Source organism: Mandrillus leucophaeus, unplaced genomic scaffold (genome assembly GCF_000951045.1).
Source record: "Mandrillus leucophaeus isolate KB7577 unplaced genomic scaffold, Mleu.le_1.0 Scaffold191, whole genome shotgun sequence".
In the NCBI taxonomy this organism is placed as follows: Eukaryota; Metazoa; Chordata; class Mammalia; order Primates; family Cercopithecidae; genus Mandrillus; species Mandrillus leucophaeus.
In genome coordinates, this window is record NW_012101932.1 from 5205780 (window position 1) to 5232291 (window position 26512).

A 26512-nucleotide genomic window follows, 5' to 3' on the forward strand; every position below is an offset into this window, starting at 1 on the left:
AATCTTAAGTAAAGCCAAAAGTTGACAAACTACTCTGAAGTTTTATGCTTTCAAACTGCCCATGATTTCAATGTTCTAAGATAGAAAATGCATTCTGTTATGCAAAAAAATCCCTGGTAATATCAAAACAGATGATCGTGTGCCTTTTCTGAAATGAATTGATAGTAAATCTATTTAGGTACATATTTTTGTGATACAGTCCACAGAAATGGATTTATGATTTTATATGTGTGGATTAAGTACCTGGATACATCACAATGTTACATAAAATTAATATCTGGTCCTAAAGTAAGTGTACAACTACATATCATGAAAGATTATCTATCCCAGTTAATGGGAGCAGAGCAATGAACGAATAAAATGTGTGTGTGTGGTTCAGAATAAAAACAATGAACATATACTTTCTGACTGGAAAAGTATTTTTAAAGAATTTAGTATACCATAACAAGTGCCTTGTTCATTTGAAAATTCTAGGCATATAAATATTGAATTCGTTATCACGTTTATCTTTAAATCCTGGTTAAGCAAAAGTCTATAATTAAAAATGTAGAAACAAAAAAAAGATTAGTTTCTGTTACACATGGATATAAGAAATATCAGAATCAAGAAACTAAATAAAGCAGTCTTCTCAATGTCTACCATAATTTGCTGATTACACGCACAAATTTATTTCTTATCACTCATCTCCCTATATTATATCGCCACCAATATCAAAAAAAAAAAAAAGAAGAATCACTGCTCGTTAAGATGCCTTTATTCGTTCTCCTAAAGGTAGGAGTCAGAGGATGGGCATCAGTGGAGGCCAAGAGAGAGAGTAGCCATTAAAAAATTTAACATCCTACCTTTATAGCTAGAAAATTCAGTCCACTCTCATTGGCCAAAGCCTTTGCTATCATTGTTTTAGAGCACCCAGGTGGCCCATACAGAAGAATTCCTTTAGGTGGCTGAATACCCATTCGAATGAAAGACTCTGGATGTTTTAAGGGCCATTCCACAGCCTGTTTCAACTTCAGTTTGATGTTTTCCAGTCCTCCTATATCTGACCAGGATACCTGAAAAATAGAACATTTTCCAATGTAAGTTTTGCCAGGACAAACAGAGAACTAAAAAAATAAAACACATCATTAACAGAAGAAGTGCAAAAAAGAATAGAACCATTTAAGAATCAGGAAAATCCTTTAAAAAATTCTAAGGAGTATCAAGAAGTAAATTAGGAGTACATAAAATGTGAACTGCATATTGTAAAAATACTAAAAAAAAAAAAAAAATTCTGCTTGTAAGTCTCATATAAATAACCGTTTAAATGATTGAACATATCATTAAATCTAACCTTCTAGAAAGATTTAGAAGTTAGTTTTCATCTGTCTGAAAGTGATTTGAGTCAGTCATCCAAGGTCTCATCTACGTATCTAATTTCTTATACCTCTTTTTTTAGCAAAACTACTTCCAAGCATATTTTTGTAGATCTTTATAGAACACACAATCCTTTTTATCTTTGGCATATAAAATATCTCCAAGGTTTTATTTTTCTCCACCAAGAAATACCCCCAGAACTGCATATGTCTTAAGAATATACGTGTACCAGAAAACGTACACAAGAAATACCAGTAACCATGAACAACCATAGTTCAACAGAAAGGATACTAAGTACAATAACAAACAGAAAAGGCCTTTGGGAGTTCCCAAGAAGAAAAGATTACTTCCAGCTGGAAGACAAACCTAAAAGCCAACTCTTGAAGGATAGATGATATTTGGAAATGCAAGAACAGGGAAATGGATAGGTACAGGCCAAAAAATGACAGAAGGCTCACAAGGAAAGAAGTATAAAAAGGATAAGAGAAAAAATATTTGAGGGAGGGTAATAAAGAAAAGTTGAAGTCATAGCATAGGACCCTGAAGACCAGATGAAGGAATTCAAGAGAACTCTTTGTACATACTTGGAAGTCTTTGAAGGTTTTTTAATCTAGAGAGAAATATGGTCTGAGATGTCCTTCTGGAAGACTTCTCTGACAAGATTCATCAGAGAGATCAATTAATGACATAAATATCAGAAAAAAAAAAAAACACACCTTGAGCTAGAGCAAACACATGCAGATACTGAAAACTCACTGGAAACATACTTCAGAGCTATAGTTGTGGGTTCTGGGAGTAGAAAAAGAAACAGGAAAAACTTAAAGCTACATTTGGAAAGGGGTGGTGAAACAAAATGGAATCAAGGGTAATATTCAGGATTCAGACTCGGACAAATGAGTAATTAAAAGTTGCATGAAAAGAAAGAAGGGAACATGTTTGGGAACTAAGGAATATGATACATAAGGTGTCAACTGGGACTAAAATACAGTAGAAAAATATGGACTATGTGATGACTAATCAATCCATATGAATGGAAAGGTTGTCTGGGGCCTGAGTGATGCATTCTCTATCCTTAATTTCTTTACAAGTATGTATAGACCCCATGTTGTAACAAATACTCCACCATAAATATAAACCCTTCTTAACAAAAGTATTTCTTAGGCATGTAAAGTCTCACACATAAAGTATGTTACTCATACTGCTTTATAACATACAGTACAAATTTAAAAAACCACTTTCACACTCTTCAAAATACTGTAGACATCAACTCAATTCTATTGCACAAGTAATCCATAAAACTTAAACTAGACCAAGCTTGTCCAACCTGCAGCCCAACACAAATTGGTAAAGTTTGTTAAAATATTATGAGATTTTTTTGCAATTTTTTAGCTCATCACCTATCGTTCATGCTAGTATATATATATTTTTTAGTTTAATATGATTTTATTTAAAAATATGTACAACTGAAGGAGGGATCTGATCCTTTGTTAAAAGAAACCAATTTTCACAGTATATATTTGGCCGTTTTAGCTTCGTGGCGAATAATAACAGAAAAGGAAGTTTCTGTTCAAATCCTCACTCCAGCACACTCAGCCAGGTGCTTGGCAAGATGACACATTTCCTGGCCTGAAGCTCAGTTGGGAAAAACGTGAAGGATTCCTTAACTCATTGTCTGGGACAAATCCAACTACCTTTTAACTCTTAATAATTGCAAGTATAAAATACTTGAAATTTACGAGATGCTCCATTTAATGGAACAACTCAAATGCTAAAAACTTAGGTCAAGTAATATGCTTTAATATTTTTAAATGTTACTTCAAACTTATTGAGACAAGATATGCAGCACATTCTTGGTATTATAAACTCCTACTGACAACTGCTGCTTGATGGTCAAAACCTTTTAAAAAAGAGAAGAAACCATACGCACTGGTATACAACAATGTCTGCAGGGAATGTCATGTTTTACGTTTTGTTAACTGAAATTGAACCTGACCAAAAAAAAAAAAACAAAAAAAAACAAAGGTCTACAAAACCGACACCCATGTCATTTTAAATGATGAGGTAGATTGTTTCCTATGCAGTAAAATGAATATAACAAAAAAATTCATACAACTTTCAAATCCTCTTAAAAAAAAAAGTCCAAGTTATAGTCACTTTCACAAACAAGACATTCATAAACTATATGGTGGAGAGGTCATATTCAGACAGGTTCTGTACTTGATGTATTACTCAGAGATTCAATAATCAGTCTTGGATCAATCAGCTCTCCCCAAAATACAGTGATCTTGCTTTCCTGCATCAGAGCGTACTCCACTACCACAGTTCCATTTTCATTGTGATAAACCAAATCAAATTTCCCAGGTTCTCTCAAGGTAGGTAAGGATGAAAGAATTTCTCTATTTACTTGCTGTATCTCTGGATTGCGGCTTAATATTTTTCCTTGTAATCAGAGACATCATGAGAGTGTAACTGGATGTTAGTTTCAAAGATTAAATGCAACCTTTTCTCCAATTTGAGGGGCAGCTGCTAACAGCAGTAACAGATTACAGTCCTTCTGGTGTGTCTCTACCAGATTCTGGAAAACAGTAGATGAATTTGTTACCACTTCATTTAATTGCTGTTGTCTCTGGTTGCCAGTGCTTCTATTTACAACACAGGAAACAGGATGCCCTCATCCTCGACCTCTCCCCTACATGCCCCGTCCCCTAGCTGCCTTCCAAGAAAAAAGGTCCTCTCCTCTACCCCATCCTCTTCCTAAACTGGGGACAGACACATTGGGAGAAGGACCAAGAGCCTGTCTGCCACCATTTAAGCCAGAAGGCTTTCATCCAGCAGCACCTGCAGTCTGTGATGACAGCCCAGGGCCGGGACAACCTCTTCCTGCAAAAAGGCCTACTGTCTTTTAGAAACCCACAGCACACTCCGGGGTGCTCGATGACATCAAGCATTGGTCATCTGACTCTGAACCAGAATCTGAACTAGAAGATGATGTTCCAGAGGTCTTGCCCTTGCTGGGCGTAAGGCTTAAGCCAGGTTTTGTAGCCAGTTTCTCTGCAGTTGTACTTTTGGTAGAGGTCTTTCCTTTGATAACTCAGTTGGTAATTTCTCTGAGGAATTTCTGGCCTCCAAACTGACTTTGCTGGGACCATCACTGACTGATTCATGACAAGACTCAGACTCCGAGGAGGAACTGGGACTCCCATTTGAGCAAACGCTTATATCACCTTTCCTTTTGGTTTCAACAAGGCTGTTTCTAGCAGAACCTTTTGGAGAACTACATCTCTAATTGGCCCAGTCTTTTACTGCCTGTACTTTAGGAGAGTTGAGATTCCTGGCCTTTTTTTCATATTCACATTTCTCCTTTTTTTTGGTGATTTTCTTTTGGTCTCTTTGTTATCATCACCCGCTGTGCCACAGGTTGCTTTATTTTTTCTCTCTTTTCTTTTTGGCTTATAGTCTGATCTGTGACAGCTTTTCGTTCTAGATTCAAGACCTTCTCATTATTGTTATTGCTCTCTTGCCTCTTCCAATGCTTCTTTGAATATTTGTAATCTGGTTCAGTTTCTTCATCCTCCTCTAACTTAAATGTCCGCTTTTTTGCTTTTCTAAGTGATAAATGAATACTGTCACCGTTACTGATGACTACAGAATTCTCAGCAACTCCCCTGTCTTCTAATTTAACTCTAAGGCAGTCATTGTCTCTCACCAGGCGTGTGCTCTCAGTTGGGGGCACGAGCCCCCGCTCCAGTTAGAGGCCTCGGAGGGCCCCAGAACCGACGCCAAAGCGCTGGCAGATGAGACTAATGAGATCTGTGATGACTCGGCGTCTGTTCAAGTCAACCAAAAGCCAGGAAGGCCGTACAGTGCAGGGTAGCTGCTGGTGGGTATTGAAGCCCTAGCCTAACCGACTTGGAGGCTGCCATCTTGCTCAGAGCCTGTGTTAGTATATTTTATGTGTAGCCCAAGACGATAATTCTTCCAGTGTGGACAAAAGAAGCCAAAAGATTGGACAACTCTGAGCGAGGCTGAATTTATATGACTATCAAAGTCTGTGTGGAAAAGGTAAATAATGTATTAAAATATGCAACTCTCAAGATGTTTCTGCATGCCAACTCTCCTAATGACAATGGTGAAGAAAGAGTTAGAGCTAAGTATTATAGGTATACGATACTCAGTTTCACTTCTGCATTTCATTATTAACTAGTGGAGGAAGTTCCCTCTCTCAATTTAGGAATCTCCAACCATAATAAATATATATTCTATAGGCATTTAATTATTATAGAGGTTCCCTCTCCTGGGCTGTTTAGGACTGCTGACTATATTGAGACTTTGTGCTACTGGCACTTAATAGAAAAGATTAAAATAAATTAAATGATCTGATTTATTTTGAAGACAGGAAGAAATATAAGAAAATGTTCAAAGAGGAACATTTCTTTGTGGGATAATCTCTCCGAGACACACTGAGAGAGCTTTCACTTTTTATGGAAGTTCTCTAAAATGTAAATGAAACACATCAATCAAGTGATTCTTATAGTCTATGAAGATCCATGTGTTCGTAGAAGGGCTAAAATTAAAGAAGGAGTAGTGGAGTTTAAGAAGAGCAAGGAAGTTGACTTAATGGAAAGTAAACCAGAGTAACTGTAGTTCTACTTATATCTCAGATGGCAACAGTGAGCTATAAATTTAAGATTCTGGCTTCTTGGTGAAGACTGCATGTCATGTAATTAGATATACCTTGCTATCTTCCTAATAGGTAAGAATAAAAACCTTAAAAAGGGAAAAGAAGGTTAAAAAAATAAATAAGTAAATAAACAGCTCAAAGAGAAAAGAGTCCATTTCAAAAATCATTAAATTTTTCTTTTTTTAAAAAAGCTTAAATAGCTTAGGAAAGGTACTGTTACAAGTATGGAATATAAGAGGAAATGGATGATACAAAAAAGAAATGCAAAATCAAACTGTGGGGGTAAAAAGCTCAACTCTCCACTAATCAAAGCCAAAACATCCAAATTAAAATAGTGAAAAGCTGTTTTCAGCTTATAATATTAGCAAAGAGTAAAATACGGACTTCTCAAGGCCGGTAATATACAATGAAAGAACACTGTCACTCACTGGTAGAAGAAAAAAAATCATAATGTTTATTAAATGTACTTGGCAACATATTTTAGAAGTTCATACACTTTTACCTAGTAATATTACTTCCTAGACATCCTCGCAAAACAGTTCAGGAAATACAAAAAGATTTCTTCTTCAAAGATTCATCGCACAACACTCTATATGATAGAAAATAACCTAAAACAACCTCAATGCCAAAAATCAAACAACTATTAAATGAATTATAGAATACCTAAAGAATGGACAATCATATAGACATTAAATAAATTTTAGAAGATATTTTATATTTTCTGAAAATTTATGTAATAAAAAAGCAGAATATAAAGATTTTAATACATTATAATCCCAATTAAAACACATACACACAGGTCAGGAGTTCAAGACCAGCCTGGCCAACGTGGTGAAAACCAGTCTCTACTAAAAATACAAAAATTAGCCAGGCACAGAGGCAGGCACCTGGAAACTCAGCTACTCAGGAGATTGAGGTAGGAAAATCACTTGAAACAGCGAGGCGGAGGTTGCAGTGAGCTGAGATCCTGCCATTGAACTCCAGACTGAACGCCAAGAATGAAAGTCCGTCTCAAAAAAAAAAAAAAAAAAAAACCACCACCACATACACACATACGCATTTTCAAAAATTGTTACTTTTAAAGTGGTAGGAATACAAGCGATTGCTATATTATCCTTAATAATTTTTGGTATTATGAAAATTTTCTACAGTGAAACTGTATCATATCATTACTTTTATCATTTGACATACATACACGTGTGTGTGTCTGTGTCTGTGTGTGTGTGTGTGTGTGTGTGTGTGTATATATATATATAAAAGCATGAGGACAAGAAAGCAGACTAAGATCCTAGAAGCTGTGGTCAAGAAAAAAAGAAAAGCGTGATGCAGATGGGGAGTTAAGAGGTTCAGTCAAAAACAAAACAAAACAAAAAAAGCTTTGATGGGTCCCCAACGTTCTCAGGGAACCACCCATTCATCTAGTAGAACCAGGTGACAAAGTTAGAGAAATCACTGATTTACAAATCTAGGAAATTTTCTTAAACTAAGTTTCCTCCACCTCCCTGGTTCAGCCTAAGTTTCCTTTATTATTACAACTATAATTCGTTTATTCTTTCCACCTATTATACTGTGGTTAAAATTTACAACTGAAATAAACTCAATCAATTTTAAGAAATGTCTTCTATGTGCAGGATTTGTCTAGAGACTGTAGGGGCACAAAGATGTCTGCGATAATGTCCAAAAAATCTGTAATCTAGAAGGAGAAATAAGAAAAGTATCCTAAAAGAGATAGTCTCTGTCTAAATATATAAAATATCTGTCTTTACACAAATTAATACAAAAAGTACTGAAAAACAGCTTTACAATTCTCAAGATAGCGAAGATAGATTTGAAAATTGCATACATATAAGATGTCAAGTTTTTAGAATATAAAAATAGCAGCAATTCCCACCTTGTTGATTATGAGAATAGCAGATATAAGTATAGCCTATAAGAAATTATAAAGGAGGTTACTGTAAGAATTACCTGTAACCTAAAAGTAACCACTGTTAATATTTTGGTGTAGGACCTTCTAGCCTTTCCAAATGCAAACACACGTGTGTGCATGTGTGTGTATGGTTTAACTGAGATCCTAACATATTCACAGGTTTACATTCTGATTCCTTTTAACTTCATACTTTTTTGATATAGTAAATATCTTCTAAAATTTAGAACTTGGTAAAAAAAAAATGGTCTTGGGTTCAAATCTCAGACTCACTACTTACTATGTGACTTTGGGTAATTTACTTCAACTCTCTAAACTTTTTCCTCTTCTATAATATGGGGATAATAAACCCTAAGGTCTTAGGATCATTGTGAGAATTAAACAGGAGAGTATATGTTAAATTAATTGTACTTTACCTGGCATGTGGTAAATATTTAATGAATACTAGATACTTTATTTAAATGTCTGAGAGATGATTATAAGTAGTTTATATTCTGAAGGACTACTGAAAAAGATAAGTCATTACATTTTTAATTTCATAAGCAACATTTAATTATCTTCACTTTATTTTTTTTTTTGGTCTGATCACTTTAAACTAAAGGCAAGCCAATTTTGCATTTTGATTTTAGTACTTGAAAGCCAAATAAATGATTACTCTTTCTATGGCTATGATAATAATTCACAAATAAATATGAATCAGCTTAAAAAGCCTGGCCAACATGGCAAAACCCTGTCTCTACTAAATATACAAAAAAAAAAAAAAAAAATTAGCTGGGCATGGTGGTGCATGCCAGTAATCCCAGCTATTCAAGAGGCTGAGGCAGGAGAATCGCTTGAACCTGGGAGGCAGAGGTTGCAGTGAGCCGAGAGCATGCCACTACACTCCAGCCTGGGTGACACAGCGAGACTCCGTCTCAAAAAAAAAATCTTATTATTACACAGAAGAGTTCTAAAGGACAAGAAGTCATGGGAAAAGTTAGTCTGTAGAGAAGGATAAACACCACCATGAAATCATAAAATCCTAGAACTAGAAGAGGAATTCTAAAGGTAGCTGCTTCACTATCTTACGTTCAGACAGTATATCATCTTTCAACACCTCTCATCTTTCAACAAATACTACTTTACGCTTAAAATTGTTTTTTAATTCAAGAACCTTCTTTTTAAGAACTTACAATATATCATAACTACCGTAAAATTATTCCTACAATCTAGTCTAAATTATTTTTACAATCTAACCTAAATCATTCCTGGTAATATTTGCATCCGATCTTATTTTGCCCTAATGAAAACAGTGAACAGCTGCTCACATATGGCTTTATACCTTTTTGAATTAAAGTTAGAAATACAAAAACAGCTGTCAAACAAGCACAGAGCAGTGAGATAAATTTCCCAATGAACATGTCCCTGACAAACATCCTATAGTTAGTTCTTCCTAGCCAAATACCCCAAAACAAAATAAAACAACAACTACAACAAAAATTCAAACTGTACACCCATAGAAGCCAAGGAAGTTGATAATCAGGTTAAAAATAAATAGAAAAAGAATACTTTTATGGACAAATTCCAAGGGAGCAAAACAAAAATTAATGAACTGAGCTACAGACATCAGAAGTATTACTATGAGAGAGGAATTCCGTAGCTCCAGGGGGACTGACAATGTTTTTATACATCTATGAGTCAAGATCCTCTTGCTTGCTCGGTGCCAAGTTTTATATCACCAGGGACAAAAATTCTTTTCAAAGTATTATTTTAGAGAAAATGTCATGAAAAAGAGCACTTTACATTTTGTTTTTTCGTGCTAACAACTCCCAATGTAAAGACAAGAAGTCAGGCAGTGGCAATTGGGCTGGCACCTGTTCCAAATTCTCTGTGGGGTCATACACTAACTTTTCAACAATGTTCAAAAGACACATATTTTGTTTAGAAATCATAAATGTACCAAATTATTAAAGATACTACATATTGCAGGAAAAAAAAAAAAGTTGAGAAAACAAATCTCCAAGGTCAAGAAGAATTATACATTTCCAAATGCTTCTTTAATAGAGATAAAGCAAGATTAGGAAGCAGTAACTGTTAAAATGTGTTCTTAGATCTAAATGAAAATAAGTAAAAGCCATTAGCTTTATATAGTGAAAAGCAAAAAAAAAAAAAAAATTCCCATGCTGTAAAGACACATTCTATGAAGATTTTTTTTTTTTTTTTAAAGAAGTCAAAGTTCCAGTTTCATTATGGTGCCATAAGGCAACTATAGGCTCTCTCCTGTTGATTAAAAAGAAAAACGTCAGACAAAATACAAAAATCTCTCAAGGCCTCTGAAAAGCAATGAAAAGCAGACAGACTGTGGAGACAAGTAAAAACGTGAAGAAGTGCTATGCACAGGGTGAGTGGGAGGGGCTGAATATTCAAAGAGGTCTTTGCTTGTCTTTTCTCTCAGCCTTTCCCCTCTTTCTGTTTTATTTCCATTTTTCATAAGCAAGCTTAGGTTGAAAACATCTAACAATTTCACAGGTGAGAGTATAGGAAGCTAAAAAACTAGATTAGAAAGAATATAAGAAACTATACACCAAAACTGGGCCACTAATTGCTCTTGATTTGTTGGGATTTGTTGCTCTTTAGTAAATAACTTGAGAACCTCACTAAACATATAATAGCTAAGAGGGCCAGATGTTCATAGATGTCATATTTAATAAGTAAAGACATTAAGATGGGAATTATTCAAGTTTAAAAAATATAGGTATCTGAAAAAAACATGAAAAATATTATCAACTTAAAGGTAATTTTTTAAAAACTGTATAGATTTCAATAATTCGTTTAATGGTTACATTCAAATCTTGGTTCAATTTCTAAAATATTATTACATTACAATCACACTTTTTTATGTTTCTTTTTCTTTGTCCTCCGTTTTGGCTATGCGTTAGGTTTTAGGTTCTTTTTCCTCTAATTTATCCACGTAGCTTCGTTTATGTTCCGTTTGTCTGTGTCTTTGTTCCGCTTTACAGTGGTTGACCCTTTATGGTCTGAGGTTTTTCTTATTTTCCTTCTTTTTTTTGTTTTATTATCCGGTCTGCTCCTGATATTAAATGGAGCTTTAAAATTTGTATTCCGGCTTTCGACTCCGATCATGAGACTTGCTTAATCTCGGCTTCTAGTTTTCTTCTTACCTCGTTGAGGTATTTTGGTTTTTCTGTTTTTCTGAGTTGCTTTTCTTTGTTTCCTCTGTTCGCCAGACCCTGTTTTGATTTTTTGCGCACACTTCTTCGTACCTGCTGCGCTTCTTCCCGGGGTTTCTCCGGACTGTGCTCGCTCGGTTGTTTTGTACAATTTCGAGACTTCTGGCCAGTGGGCTAAGGACTGCGGGCAGCGCGGGGTTCTTCTTCTGCTTTGTCCCCTCTGTGCGGGGCTCCGGTTATGTTTGGCCTGTTTCTTTCGTGTGTTTTCCGTTTCTCGTGTGGCGTGCCTCTTGCCCAAGTGTCTGTGACTTATTCGTTCGCGTTTTTTCTTGTCTTAGTGTTTGAATGCTTTTTGTTTCCTTTTGTTTCTGATTTGCGGGGTGCGTTATTGATCCGCGCTTTTTTTTATCTTTGTGTTTGACTATTGTCAGGCCTCTGAGTCCACGCTAGTTGGTCATTTCGTTTTTGTTCTGCATCTGTCCCTTCAGATTGTCTGACGTTGCTGGAGCTTCCCCTACTTGGTCATCTCTTTTACTGCCGCTGTTGTCCGCTTGTAATTTGCTTCTGCCTGGGTCTATCTTTTCAGTGTACTTTTTTGTCTGTTGGCCCTTCAGCCTGTTCTTTGTTCTTCTTCCTGGCCTTGGGAATTTCTTTTGTGTGCTTCCCTTACTGTCCCTCGCATTTTTTTCGTACCTCCATTGCCTTTCTGAGCGTCTTTCATCCCTTCTGTTTATTCGGTCTGTTTTTCTTTCTCGTTTTTTTTACTCCGTGTGTTTGCGCCGTGGCCCCTACTAGTTTTATTGCTCCCCCAAAGCTTGTTTTGTGTTCTCTTTTCTGTGTCGTGCTCGTCCTCTTGGCCCTTCTTAACTTCTTATCTTTTCTCTTCTCTTTTTTTGTTTGTTGGTTTAGACTTTTTTTCCTAGGCATCATCGTTTTTCTCTTGTATTGTTTTCCCCATACCGCCACTGTTGGGTCTTAAGTGGTCTTTGGTGGCGGTGGTATGCTGTTCCTCTTTGGGCTCTCTCTAATTGTTTTTGCTTTGTTGTCCCTATTCTTCGTTCTTTTAGGTTTTTTTTTCTCCTTGTGTTATTTCTTTTTGTTTTTGCTTTCCTTTCCCTTGGTCTCCAAGTCCTGACCGGTCCTTGTGTGTGATATTGTTTTTTCTGAGTCCCCCTGTTTTTCTTGTGTTACTCCCACTTCTTCGTTCGGCTTTGTCTTTTTTGGTTTTGTTTTCCTGTTTTCGTTTGCTGCTGCTTTGCGCCTTCTTGAGACGTATCGTGGATTTTCTCTTCATATTACCCTCCAAATTTTTCACTGCGTTGGCGCTTTAGTATTATTTCCTTTTATTTTTTTTGTTGATATAGGTTGCCAGTTGTGTGGTGTCTGTGCGCCCGCTCTGCGCTCTTATCTCCTGTGTGCTGTGCATATACATCTAGATGGCCTGAAGTAACTGAAGAATCATAAAAGGAGTGAAAATGGCCTGTTTCTGCCTTAACTGATGACATTACCTTGTGAAATTCCTTCTCCTGGCTCATCCTGGCTCAAAAGCTCCCTCACTGAACACCCTGTGACCCCCACCCCTGCCAGCCAGAGAACAACCCCCTTTGACTGTAATTTTCCTTTGCCTACCCAAATCCTATAAAACGGCCCCACCCTATCTCCCTTCGCTGACTCTCTTTTTGGACTCAGCCCGCCTGCATCTAGGTGAAATAAACAGCCTTGTTGCTCATACAAAGCATGTTTGGTGCTCTCTTCACACAGATGCGAGTGAAACCACTATGTAAAAGTATACAAACTCTATACATACATGCCTTACATTATATTTCCTAGCCCTGATCTGAACAAATAGTTGGGACATAAGTTCAAACCATTTTCTCTGATCTCCTCTGATGGTTAGCTGACAATAAAGTTTTTGTATACATGGAAATAAAAAGCCTCCTCTGCCAAGACTGGCTGAAGGGATGCTCCAAATGTTTATTAAATGGGAGGCAAAGAGATAAGATATCTCTGGGTCAGAAAGCTCAGCAAACTCATATAAGAAAACTTTAAAAGCAGTTCAGATTCTGTGTCCTTAAGTATAGACTAGAAAGTAAGCTCCCCCATGGGGAAGAATAATCAGTGCTGGCCAGAGAACAAAGATGTTGGGGAAAGAGGAGTGTTACTCATGTTTTGGTTTGAAGGCAAAAGGTAGGAGGACAAACCTCTGATAAAGAGTAAAGAAGGAATTAGAAAACAATCCTTAAAACACAGTCTTAATGGGTAATATTTAGAAAAGAAAAAAGAAAATTTAACTTACATCAAAGTTTGTCCCTGAATGTTGAATGTGCTACATATAATAGCTGGGGGTATGAGTTTATTGGTACAGAACAACTAGGGAATTGGGCCCAAAGTATGTCACAAGAAAATTCTGGAAGGAGAACTTGCCTTCAGAAATTGGACATGTATCTCAGGTACAGAGCGAGTTCAATGAGATAGGTCAAGCAAGTCTCAGAAGTAAGCAAGCTTATGTGGTTAGATCACTGGGCAAAAAATGACTGTCTCAGGGTAGAAATTATCTAACTGTGCCATTTTTATAACTTAGGGTAAGTGTGGGGCCCATGTGTTACAAGTGTGTATTTATGGTTAACAAGAGTCAGGCTGCTATAACTAGAGTTGGTAAAAGTTTTAATATCTAATATCCATTAATTTTCTCAATTATTTATCTATTCACTCACTGACTCAGATATATATATTCATATTACTGCATGGCTGTGTTGAATGCTTGGCCTGGCTCTAAGAATACAAAAATGAACAAAACTGACATGGTCTCTACATTGTGAAGCTTACAGTCTGGAAGAAAAAAAAAAAAAAAAAAAACACATTAAAAAATACACTAATACTTAAATTAAGGACTAGACAAAAAATTATACAGAATACTACAAGAGCCCATGACAGGTCTTGAGGGTCCTCCTCTAAGTCAAGGATAGCTTCCTAAAAGATCTGACATTTAAGCAACAATATGAAGAATGAGTAGGAGTTAGGCAATTAAAGAGAATGAATGAGTTTGTACCATTTAGAGCCCCTAATACTAAATTTTAATTTGGCTTGTAGAAGGAAGAGAGGCGTGTGAGAACAGAAAAGTCATGCTGAAGGACCAGACAAGAGTTTTACTCCAGATTCTAATCTAGTAAAAGAGGCCAATTTTAGCTTCCCTAATCTGCGACTTGATCAATTATTGTTCTCCCTTCTGGCTTCCTTTCCCTGTTGTCTCCAGAAAGATATGAAGTTGTGCACAGCGATCCTGATACCACTGCAAAGAAGGTTGCATATTAATTAAAAGTTATCAGATAAGAAAAGCCACAGAGAACAAATTCGGCATATAAGCACTACATTGGCCTAAAATTTGATTAATTATTTAATTAAAAAATCTCCTAGCCCTTCAAAAATACTTAAAGGTTCAAAATATATATTATACCTTGGTCAGACTGTGATGAAAATTGGAACTTCCTGTTTGGTTTTCCTCCCAAAACCGGAAATCCCAGTCAAACCGTAAGAAAACATCAATCAAACTCAAATTGAGAAGCATTCTACAAAAGACGTGACCAGTATACCTTAAAATCAAGGCCATCAAAAATAAGAAAAGAAATTGTCACAGCCCAGAAAAACCTAGAAATATGACCACATGTAATGTGAAAATCTACAAGGGATCCTCAAAGGACATTACAGGAAAAACCAATTCAATCCAAATAAAATATGGAGTTAGTAAACTAGAGATGTATGTACTGGAGCATATAAAAACAAGTATCAGGCACAATATCGCAGTACCTTGGGCCATGCTGTACCAATCTGACCAGATAAATTTATACTGACAGTGTGATTTATGGTGAATGCTTGTTTTTGCTCTGGGAAGTACTGGAATCTGGATAGTTGAGGTCAGTCATGCCAGCACTGCAGTACACCAGTGTGACTAACCTCCAGTAAAATTCTGGACACTAAGACTGAAGTGAACTTCTCTGCTTGGTAGTGACTTCACACCTGTTGTCACACATAGTTGCTGGGAGAATTAAGTGTGTTCCCATGTGACTCCACTGGAAAAGGACATCTAGAAGCTTGTACCCGATTTCTTCTGGACGTTACCCATGCACCTTTTCCCTTTTATTTTTATCTGTATGCTTTCACTGTTAACAAATCATAACCATGAGTCTAACAGCTTCTGAGTCCAGTGAGTCCTTATAGTGAATCATCAAGCCTGAGAGTGGTCTTGGAAACCCCAATGAAGACAGATGCACAGACAGATAGGTAATAAAATTACAAACAAATTAACAGTTCTCCAGAACTCACACCTCCCCATACTCTCCATCTACATTCAACCTAGGACATTAAAGAAAACTTTATACCAAACCTTTAAACTTACCCTTAAATTTATTTCAGGCCTATGATGGAGTTCTCAAACATCTACTGCTAGTTTTCAAATTAAGTTTAATCAATCTACCTACTTTTCCCATTTTAGCATCATACTCCATTTTACTTTAGAGCATTTCTCTTTCTATAGGATCAAAACCAGAAGAAATTTCATTCTTAATAAACTTTTTTTTTCTAAAAACATATTTAAAACTGCAAAGCAGTTCTCTAAAGAGTACATGAAATTCAGACAGCAATTTTAACATAGGACATGTGAATATGTCTTATGCTGTGGCATGGCTATAAATCATTAAATATAGGACTTTCAAAAATGGACAAATAGGGACCTTTGTTTCTGATCATAGAGTAAAAAAGATAACATTTACTTTTCTGTCTTGCTATGGTTTGGATACGATTTGTTTGGTCCTGCCAAATCTCACTGAAATTTGATCCCCAATGTTGGAGGTAGGGCCTAGGTGAGAGCTGTCTGGATTGTGGGAGTAGATCCCTCAATGAATGGCTTGGTGCCATTCTCCAGGAGTGAGTAACTTTTCACTCTTAGTTCCCATAAGAACTGGTAATTGAAAAGAGCCTGGCATCTCTCTCTTGCTGCTTATCTTGCCATGTGATCTCTACATGCAAGCTCCCCTTCACCCTCTACACAGTGAAAGCTTCCTATGGACCTCACCAGAAAGATGCTGGTTCCATGCTTCTTGTACAGCCTGCAGAACCATGAGGCAAATAAACCTCTTTTCTTTATAAATTATCCAGCCTGAAGCATTCCTCTATAGCAATACTAAATGGACTAAGACATGTCTGGGGGGAAAAAAAAAAAAACTAAACTAAAAGAAGCAAATAAAATATATAAAGCATCAACTTTCAGGACACTGAACATCTGAATGAAAGACAATGACCCTTCAGAGAAGAGAAACCAGTAAGATAAGCTCTATGACTGCACCCAACTTATTGACTGGAAAAAGTTCGTAGGTCATAGCAATGCAAACCTTAGGCAGAACCTAAAAACTCCAAGTTGAGAAGACAGAGCTAGGAGTATGGGGAAGTCAAAGTGGCTAGAGTTTGCAGGGTAGAGTACTGGAGATAATAAATAAAGTTCCCAGGGAGAAAACCTTTAAAATCTGCAGAAGGTCCATATATATGTGTGTGTATATATATATATATGTGTATGTGTGTCTGTGTGTGTGTGTGTGTATGTGTGTGTGTGTATATATATATATAAAGGCATGGAGAACTTAATGGGCAAGAAAGAAGGAAGGAAGAAGAAAACAGCTCCCCTGTACAGAGACAGAGGGAGGGGGATTCAAACAAAGAGAAAACCCTGTGTATGACGGAAAAGTGGCTGCCAAATATTGTTATAAGTGCATACACATGAAGAAAACACACAAGACCAAAGAAAAGCACCTAAAAAGAATAGAGGAAGTAATACTTAAAGCTCACAAAGGGCCAGAAATAGTGCCTCCTCTCAATAGCCAGAGTGGAAACTCATAATTCATAGGGCATTAGGTAGAGTACTAAAAAGGGCCCTACCTCAATAGAGGGGAAAAATTAACCCTATTCAAAACACTGCCTTAGTCCCACCTCAGAAAATGTAAACACAAGACTCAAAAGGATCAAACTGTTACCAAAACACTGAACCACACCTCAAAACTACACTCAAAAATATTTTTGTAAATACTAAAATCTTTATGAATATTTAAAAAACCCATCTCCCAACAAGATAAAATTTACAATGTCTAGAATTCAATCAGAAATTACCAGGCACGCAAAACCCTGCTCTAGTCCCCAAGACCATGGTTTCCTTTTACAAAAAGAAAAGAAAGAAAGAAAGAAAGAGAGTAAAAGAAAATAACTTTGCAACTGGAAAAAAAAAATGAACAAGCATGCAGAGAAACAGAAAAATATACCCATAAGGAAAGGAGAAAAATCAATAAATTGAAACTGATCCAAAAATTACACAGATGATAGAATTAGTAGACAAGGACATTAGAAGTTATTATAAATGCATTACCTATGTGTAAATAAAGGAAACATTGAAAACAGTAAGTAAAAAAGTATAACATTTTAAAAAGATAAAAATCAAACTTCTAGAGAAGAAAACTACAATGTCCATAAAAGGCACTGAATGGAATTAACAGACTAGCCATTTCAAAAGGGGAAAAAGGCTACTGAACTGGTAGGCACAGCACTAGATAGAGATCACTGAAAATCAAACAAAAAAAGTAAAAAAGAAGACACAACTTCCATATATATGTGTGTAATTTGAGCCTCCAGTGAGAGAGGAAAGAGCAAACACTAAATATTTGAATAAATTTTTTTTTCAAATTTGACTAACACTATAAGCTCATATATACAAGAACATGAATAAACCAAAAGCATAAGAAACATGAAGAAAACTACCAAGAAACATGATAACCAAATTGCTTAAAACCAATGATAAAATGTTAAAAGCAATGAGGCGGGAGGTTGGGGAACATACTATACAGACAAGACAAAGAAAATGAAGAAAGCAGATTTCTTTTTAAAAAAATACAAGACAGAAGACAGTAGAGCAAAACCATTAAAGAACACAAGGAGGGAGGAATGTCAACCTAGAATTCTTTATTCAGTTAAAATATCTTCCTAAAACAAAAACAAAATACTTTTTCAGATATTAAGAAAAAAAAAAACTGAAGAAATTCATGACCAGGACACCTGCATTACAGGAAATGTTAAAGTAAGAGCTTCAAGAGGAAGGAACATGATACCAGATAGAAACTTGAATCTACACAAAAGACTAAAGAGAACTGGTGAAATGGTGACTACATTGAGTACATATAAAGATCACTTTTCCTTAATATTTAAATTCTTCAAAAGAAAATACTCTGTTTAGTGCAAAACTGATGATAATATGCTTTGAAGTTTACAATATATGTAAAAGTAAATGTATGACAACAACAGCACAAAGGCCAGGAGGGAAACAACATAAATATATTGTTCTAAGGTTCTTACACTGTACACATGGTATAATAACACTTAAAGGTAGACTGTGATAATTTAAAGATGTCCCAAGGGAAATTCTAAAATATATTGAATGGAAATGAAAATACACATATCAGTTTTGTGTGATGCAGCTAAAGCAGTGCTTAATGAAAGTTTATGGCTTTGAATGCCTGTATTAGAAAACAAGAAAGATCTAAAATCAGTAACCACATATCCCACCTTAAGAAACCAGAGGAAGAAGAAGAAATTTCCTTCTGTTTGCATAAAACAAACAGAAGGAAAGAAATAACAAAGATTAGATTAGAAATAAATAAAACGGAAAACAGAAAACCAATAAAACAAGGCTGGGTGCAGTGGCTCACACCTGTAATTCCAGCACTTTGGAAAGTGGAGGTGGGCAGATCACTTGAGGCCAGGAATTTGAGACCAGCCTAGCCAACATGGTGAAAACCCTTCTCTAGTAAAAATACAAAAACTAGGCAGGCGTGATAGTGCACGCCTATAATCCCAGCTACTCACTAGTGGCTGAGGCACGAAAATGGCGTGAACCCAGGAGGCAGAGGTCGCAGTGAGCCGTGATCATGCCACTGCACTCCAGCCTGTGCAACAGAGTGAGACTCTTGTCTCAAAAAAAAAAAAAAGAAAGAAAGAAAAGAAAGAAAACCAATTTGAAAAGATCAATACAATTGACAGACCTCTAGCCAGCTGACCAGGGAAAAGAGAGAGTAAACACACATTACCAATATGAAAAATGAAAGACTGGACACACCACTGATACAGCAGATATTAAAAATATAAGGAAATACTATGAACGACTCTTTGGCCATAAATTCAACAACTTAGGTGAAACAGAATTCCTGAAAAAATACAAACTACTAAAACTCACTTGAGAAAAAAAACCAGATAACCTGAATAGTCCTAGATTTAGTAAAAATATTAAAATTTACATAAGCCTTCCAAATAATGAAAATTCCAGACCCAGATGATTTCAGTGGAGAACCTATAAGGGAAAAATAATACTAATTGTACACAATTTTTTCCAACAAATAAAAACTAAAGAGAATATTTCCCAACTCATTTCACTGTGCCAACATTATCCTAATATCAAAAGCAGACAAAAACATTCTAAGAAAACTACAAAACAATATTCCTCATGAATATATATGCAAGAATCCTCAACAAAATATTAGCAGACAGTATTCAGCAATGTGTAAAAGGAATATTCAAATGGAGTTTATTCCAGGACTACAAGACTGATTCAACATTGAAAATCAATTAACATAATTCATATTGACAGACTAAGAAACACCCTAAGATTATCTCAACAGATAACACAGAAAACATTCAAAATAATTTAAGATCCATTCATAATTATAAAAAAAGAAAAGAAAAAAAACACCTCTCAGCCAGTTAGAAATGTAATGGAACTTTCTTAACCCAATAAAGGACATTTTAATTAAAAGCTAACATCATACTTAATGATGAATGGGGATCAGGAGTTACTGTTTAACGAGTATAGAGTTTGTTTGAAAAGAAGAAGTTCTGGAGATGGATCCAGTGATGGTTGCACAGCAACGCAAATTCACTTAATGATGCCACACTGTACACTTAAAAATGGTGCATTTTATGTTATGCATATTTTATCACAGTAAAAATAAACAAACTTTCCCCATATATAGTTCTCAAAACTTCAAGTTATAGTTAAAGTTTCTAGAAGACTACGGTTACACATAGAAATAGGGTTAACCCTGTCTAGGGGAATAAAAATGCATCAAAGATCTAAATGTAAGAGTTAAAATTATAAAACTCTTAGAAGGAAAAAACAGAGCAAACCTTAAAGCCCTTGGATTTGACAACAGTTTTTCAAATGTGACACCAAAGGTACATTCAACAACAACAACAAAAAGATACTGGACTTAATCGAAATTTTTTTTTAAACTTTTGTGCTTCAAAGAACCCTATCAAGAAAGTGAAAGAGACAACCAACTGAATGGAAAAATATATGTGCAAATAACATATCTGATAAAGGAATCATATCTAGAATACATAAAGAGCTCTCACAACTCGATAATACAAAGACAAATCATCCAATTAAAAAAGGAAAAGGATCTGACTAGACATTTCCCTAAAGCAGATACAATACAAATGGTCAATAAGCAAATAAAAGGACGCTCAACATCATTAGTCATTTAGGAAATGAAAGTCAAAACCACAATGAGATAATACTTCACACCCACTAGGATAGCTATAATAAAAAAGACAAATAATAACAAGTGTTAGCAAAGAAGTGGAAAAAATAGGAACTCTCTATATACTACTGGTAAGAATGTAAAATGGTGCAGACACTTTGGAAAATATCTAGAAGCTCCTCAAAAGGTTAAACATAAAGTTACCATATGACTCAGCAATTCCACTTTCAGATATGTACCTTAAAGAATTAAAAGCAAGTGTTCAAACAAAAACTTGTACATGAATGTTCACAGCAGGATTATCATAATAGCCAAAAAGTAGAAACAACCCAATTGTCCATCAACTGATGAACTGATAAATCAAATGAGCTATATCAACACAATGGAATATGATCTGGCAGTTTAAAAAAATTAAATACTGATACATGCTACAACATGCATGAACCTGGAAAACCTATGCTAAGTAAAATAATCCAGTCACAAAGAGCCACATATTCTATGATTCCATTTATATAAAATGTACAGAACAGGCAAATCGAAGTGATTATCTAAGTGAGATGGGCAGGTTGGGAGGTGATAAGTACAGGGCACAACGTTTCTTTTTAGGATGGTGAAAAATCTTTAAAAATTGACTGTGGAGATGGTTACTTGATTTCATGGATATACTAAAGACCATGGAATTGTACCTTTAAATGAGTAAATTGTTTGGTATGTGAATTACATCTAAATAAAGCTGCTACCCAACAAAAACATATGGTGTGATGGCTAATTTTAGGTGTCAACTTGACTGAATAAAGGGATATCTAATAGCTAGTAAAGCATTATTTCCGGGTGTATCTGTGAGGACGTTTCCAAAGGAGAATGGTGGGAGTCAATGAACTCAGTAGGGAAGATCAGCCCTCAATGTGGGCAGGCACCATCCAATCAGCTAAGAGCCCAGACAGAATAAAAAGGCAGTAAAAAGGCAAAATTTGCTCTTTTTCCTGGAACTAGAATATCTTTCTTTACTTGTCCTTGGATATTGGAACACTCGGTTCTCCAGCCTTTGGACTCTGGGACTTATACCAGCAGCCCCCTGGGTTCTCAGGCCTTCAGTCTCAGACTGAGAATTACACCACTGGCTTCCCTGATTATAAGACTCTGGGACTTGGACTGAGTCGCACTACCTTCTATAGGCTTCCCTACATCTCCAGCTTGCAGGCGGCCTATGAGGGACTTCTCAGCCTCCATAATTGTGTGAGCCAATTCCCCCAATAAATCTCCTCTCCTCTCCTATCTATCTATCTATCTATCTATCTATCTATCTATCTATCTATCTATCTATCTATCTATCCATCCATCCATCTACCTACCTACCTAGCTATCTACCTAGCTACCTATTTATCTACCTACCCATCCATCCACCCACCCATCTATCCATCCATCTACCCCATTGGTTGTTTCTCTTGAGAATCCTGACTAATACATATGGAAAGGCAAAAGAACTATTTCTGAAAAAACAGAACTACCATAAACCGCTTCACAAAATACCCACTCAGCCATTCAACTAACATTAAGTTAGTTGTTATTATTTGCCAAGCACTAGGGATACAAAGGTACACAAAACACAATTATGTCCGCAAGGCATATATGTGTATTTGGAGTTCATGTGTATGAAGGGCATGAGGTGTACACATTACAGGATCTTTGGTAACCGAGAGGTCATAAAATAATTTTTCAGGCAGATGGGAGGACAGCATGTGCAAAAATATGAAGTGGTTCAACAAGACTAGAGCATAAAGTGAGATGAAAGTAGAGGAGGAGACTAAAGAGCACAGATTTCATCCTAGAGATGATCAACAGGCAGTTAGGCTGATAGACTTTAAGTTATATTAGTAATTTCTTTTGGAAAGATCACACTGTGAAGTAATGGGACCAGTGAACTAAAGGGAGATCAAATGAGTGTACAATTACTTCATATCTGCATATAGTAAAGTGATGAAGTGTGGTACCACAAAAGAACCATATTAACCCTACTAGTGGGTACTAGTCTTTATGTAAATTATTATCTCCTTTACTCTATATGAAAATATGTACCTATAGCAAACACTCATGAAGTATTTACAGAGTAGTGATCAAATGTACAAAGAAGCAAAGCATATGCCTCTATCACAACTTCAACATTATTTCTAAATACCGAACAAGATAACCATCAGAAATTGCAAATTAAATTTCCCATTTACAGCCTGAGAGGAAGGCTATTTGATTTCACCAAAAGTTAATCAGGATCAGAGCTGAGGACAGGAATTGATGATCCTTCCAGTAACTTTTGCTATCTCTCCCATTTTTCCTCCTTTATAAAAGCCCAGGAAAAGTAAGGTATAAAAAGAAAAGTGAAATGAAAGAGTTAAACTTCTGAAATATTTAAGGAGATTAAAACTACAATCTTAATTTTGGCACTATTTCCTGGTAAAAAGTAATCTACTTTCCCAAATGTGCTTTCCTGTTCAATTGCTATTACTTAAAACTATAAAAATGCATAAGAGAAGTTGGCAAGAAAGACTGGGATCTTGGGAGTGATAGAAGACACTTTTCTGTCTAGACAACAAGAAGCAAATCAAAAGAAACCAAATTTAAAAGCCCTGCCAAGAACCAATATGGAATTAATAGCATTTCCACAGGTTATACTATTTATTCCAAAAAAAGCAATCTTTAATAAAGCATCATAGAAACCCTCAATGTTTGAGCCTGTAAAAAAATAAAATATAAAATGCAGTACTGAATTTAAAGAATAAAAACTAAAATGAATTTATTCTAATTATCCTAAGGGCATATGAAGAATAAAATATAATTATAGTCAATTAAACTACTTCACTCAAACCTTTGCACCAGAAATGTACTGCTAATGAGCTCATCCTATGAAACTCAACTGACTGTCACATTCTGATGTTCTAGGCTCATCTAAAAAGGTGCCAGGTGAAAATATAGTAGTACCTTTTAAATATGTAATTAGTGAAAGTTTTTTGATTATTCATATAATTAAGAAAATTGCTACATTTTAAAACAGGAGTAAATAAGAAATGTTTATTTAACTAATGATATGTGGTATACACTCAATTTGATAGCCAACGACCTCTAAGTTTAACCTGGATCGGAGCTTACCAAGGGGTTTGGTGTTATACAATTAGTCCTGAGGCTCTGGCTGCAGTTCACTTTACAAAACTGGGTTCACAAGAAAATGGAGTACTACTTCTCTAATGGTTTATACATTAGCTCACTGTGAAACAAATGTCCAAATTCTGAAAACTAGAATCTAAAGGCAAGATCAAAAAGTATAAAGATGAATTACTTCCAAATAATAAGGAACAACATAAAACGCTACATAAAATGAAATAAGAAAGCATGGAGATGAGGGGAGGCAAGTGTAGATGCATGAAAGAATTAAACTTGATGATACTCAATTTGTATATATTTGGTTAAGAACGCCATTTATCACTGATAATTGTTACGGTGCACACAGAGAAACTTATCATAATGATAATATATGAATACTAACATTAAAAGCACTATTTTTTTGTTTACCTTACTAAAATAAGAATTTTTAATAGTAGACAAAAGCAGCAAAATATTTCTGCAGAAAACATAAAAGACTTCTTTATATCCTTCCAGAGTAGATAGCATAGTACTATTATAGGCATTTTTATTCTAAAAATGTTAAATTCACTCAACATGGATTAGAAATCACAACAGAAATCAGCTGCTCTATAAAATATGAAAAATCTAAGTGTTTCATGAGGGTAATAATAGACTTTATTGTACTTTGGTAAAGAAGAAGGATGAGAAATTCATTTTCACATATATCTGAAATTTATCATTTAATATGGGGTTTATTCATGAAAATTACAGTTATTCATTCACTCAACAAATATTGTCTGGGTATCTACTATGTGCTATTCATATGCTAAGTACTAAGGATATAAATAAAAGGTAAGAACCTACTGTCATGTACTGTAAAATCCATTGAAAGTAATGGCCCAGCTATACCCATTTATCTAAAACTTTAACACTTTTATAGGAAGAAGATATATAATTCATAATTATTTTTCATTTTCTAAAACCTGCATTTATCTAAAGATTATTCACTATCAATTTCTGATAATAAAGATCTATCCAAAAGTTAAGAAAATAAATTAGTGAAAAGTAAAAAGAAAATAATCAAAGTGAAAATGAGTTCCTGCTTAAGGTTTTTATAATTTTAAATTTTTATCATATATCATAAATTAGAATAACCTTTCTGAAAACAAAAACTTGATATATGTCACAAGCTTTAAAAATCATACATTTCAATCTTATAATTTTATTTCTAAAAATCATAAATGCAAAGATTTACACACAAATATATTTATAACAATGGTATGGAAAAATAGATAAAAGCCTAAATATTTGAGAGTGAAGGAGGATCAACCAATTACAGTTTATCCATATAAAAGTCTTTGGTGTAGTCATTTAAAAAGTTTTGCCAACAAATTTTAAAGTAAAATGTTTACTATATAATTTTAAGTAGAAAAAGCAGAATATAAAACTACATATATCTTAAGATCAACTACATCAAAGTATACAAAGAAGGCTAGGCGCTGTGGCTCACACCTGTAATCCCAGTACTCTGGGAGACTGAGGTGAACAGATCACCTGAGCTCAGGAGTTAGAGACCAGCCTGGCCAACAAGGTAAAACCTCATCTCTACTTAAAAAAAAAAAAAAAATACAAAAATTAGCCAGGCATGGTGGCACGTGCCTGTACTCTAAGCTATTCAGGAGGCTGAGGCAGGAGAATCCCTTGAACCTGGTAGGTGAAGGGTGCAGGGAGCTGAGATTGTTTGTGCTGCTGCACTCCAGCATAGGTGACAGAGTGACACTCCATCTCTAATATACGTATATACATACACACACACACACACACACACAAAATCTTACAGGAACTGTAACAAAATGTTAATAGCTGTTATCTCTGGATAAGAAAATTGGAATTTCACAATGTATATTAGCATATTTCTAAATTGTAAGGATTCATGCTGTAAAGAAAATGCATTTGACCTTAATGTCACTGTAATCACCATTCAGAAGCTCCAAAAGAAGGAAACATTACATTTAAGTAAGTGGCTAACACTTGTGGTCTCCTAAAGTTAGTAATGTATTAACATTTATATTTTCACTGGCAACATTTCCATCCTAGCACCTTTCTAGCAAACTTAAATATAAGTAGGCAAGTGTGATTTGGAAATTTTAACTTTATGCACTAAAATCTTTTCTGAAAACATGCTAAATGCCCATTATACTATTTCTTAAATGTCGATAATTAGCCATTTGATACAGGTTTTCTATACCAAAATAAGTATTAACCATCTGCAGAAATAATCTGGAGAAATTTTTGTAGATGTAATTGCCAGAAATCAGGAAACTGAATTTTTAGGAATCCAATTACAGAAATGTTGACTTCTCAGGAAAATTTTTATTATCTGAAGCAAGCATAAAATGCAGTATAAGAAAGCACTTTCACCAGTGTTAATCACTCCAGAGCTCATGAGGAACATCACAGTATACCATGGCCTTAGGCCAAATAATAAAGTGCCAAATGGAAAATGGCACAAGTCCATGGATTGTAAATACTGTATTAAAGGAAAATAAAGGAAAAAATCTTTCATTACAGCAATTAAATATGCAGTTGTAGTACCAGTTCCTATGATGAATAAATCAGTTTGGTAATTCCAAGAGTGGATGCTGTTTAAACACATTCCCCATTGGCAGTAATTTTAAGTTTAAAACCTCACTGTATGTTCTTT

General features: G+C 35.3%; 1 protein-coding gene and 1 pseudogene across 2 annotated transcripts in view; both read right to left on the reverse strand.

Moving 5' to 3' along the window:
- The window catches only part of SPATA5 (spermatogenesis associated 5), a 362495-nt gene that overhangs the window by 272703 nt on the left and 63280 nt on the right, over window positions 1-26512 (reverse strand). For both annotated transcript variants that reach the window (XM_011978251.1, XM_011978252.1), the window contains exon 11: window positions 843-1052. In XM_011978251.1, coding sequence (XP_011833641.1) covers window positions 843-1052 — 210 coding nt within the window. The remainder of the gene's footprint in view (window positions 1-842; window positions 1053-26512) is intronic.
- On the reverse strand, window positions 3554-5614 carry LOC105538408 (annotated as a pseudogene).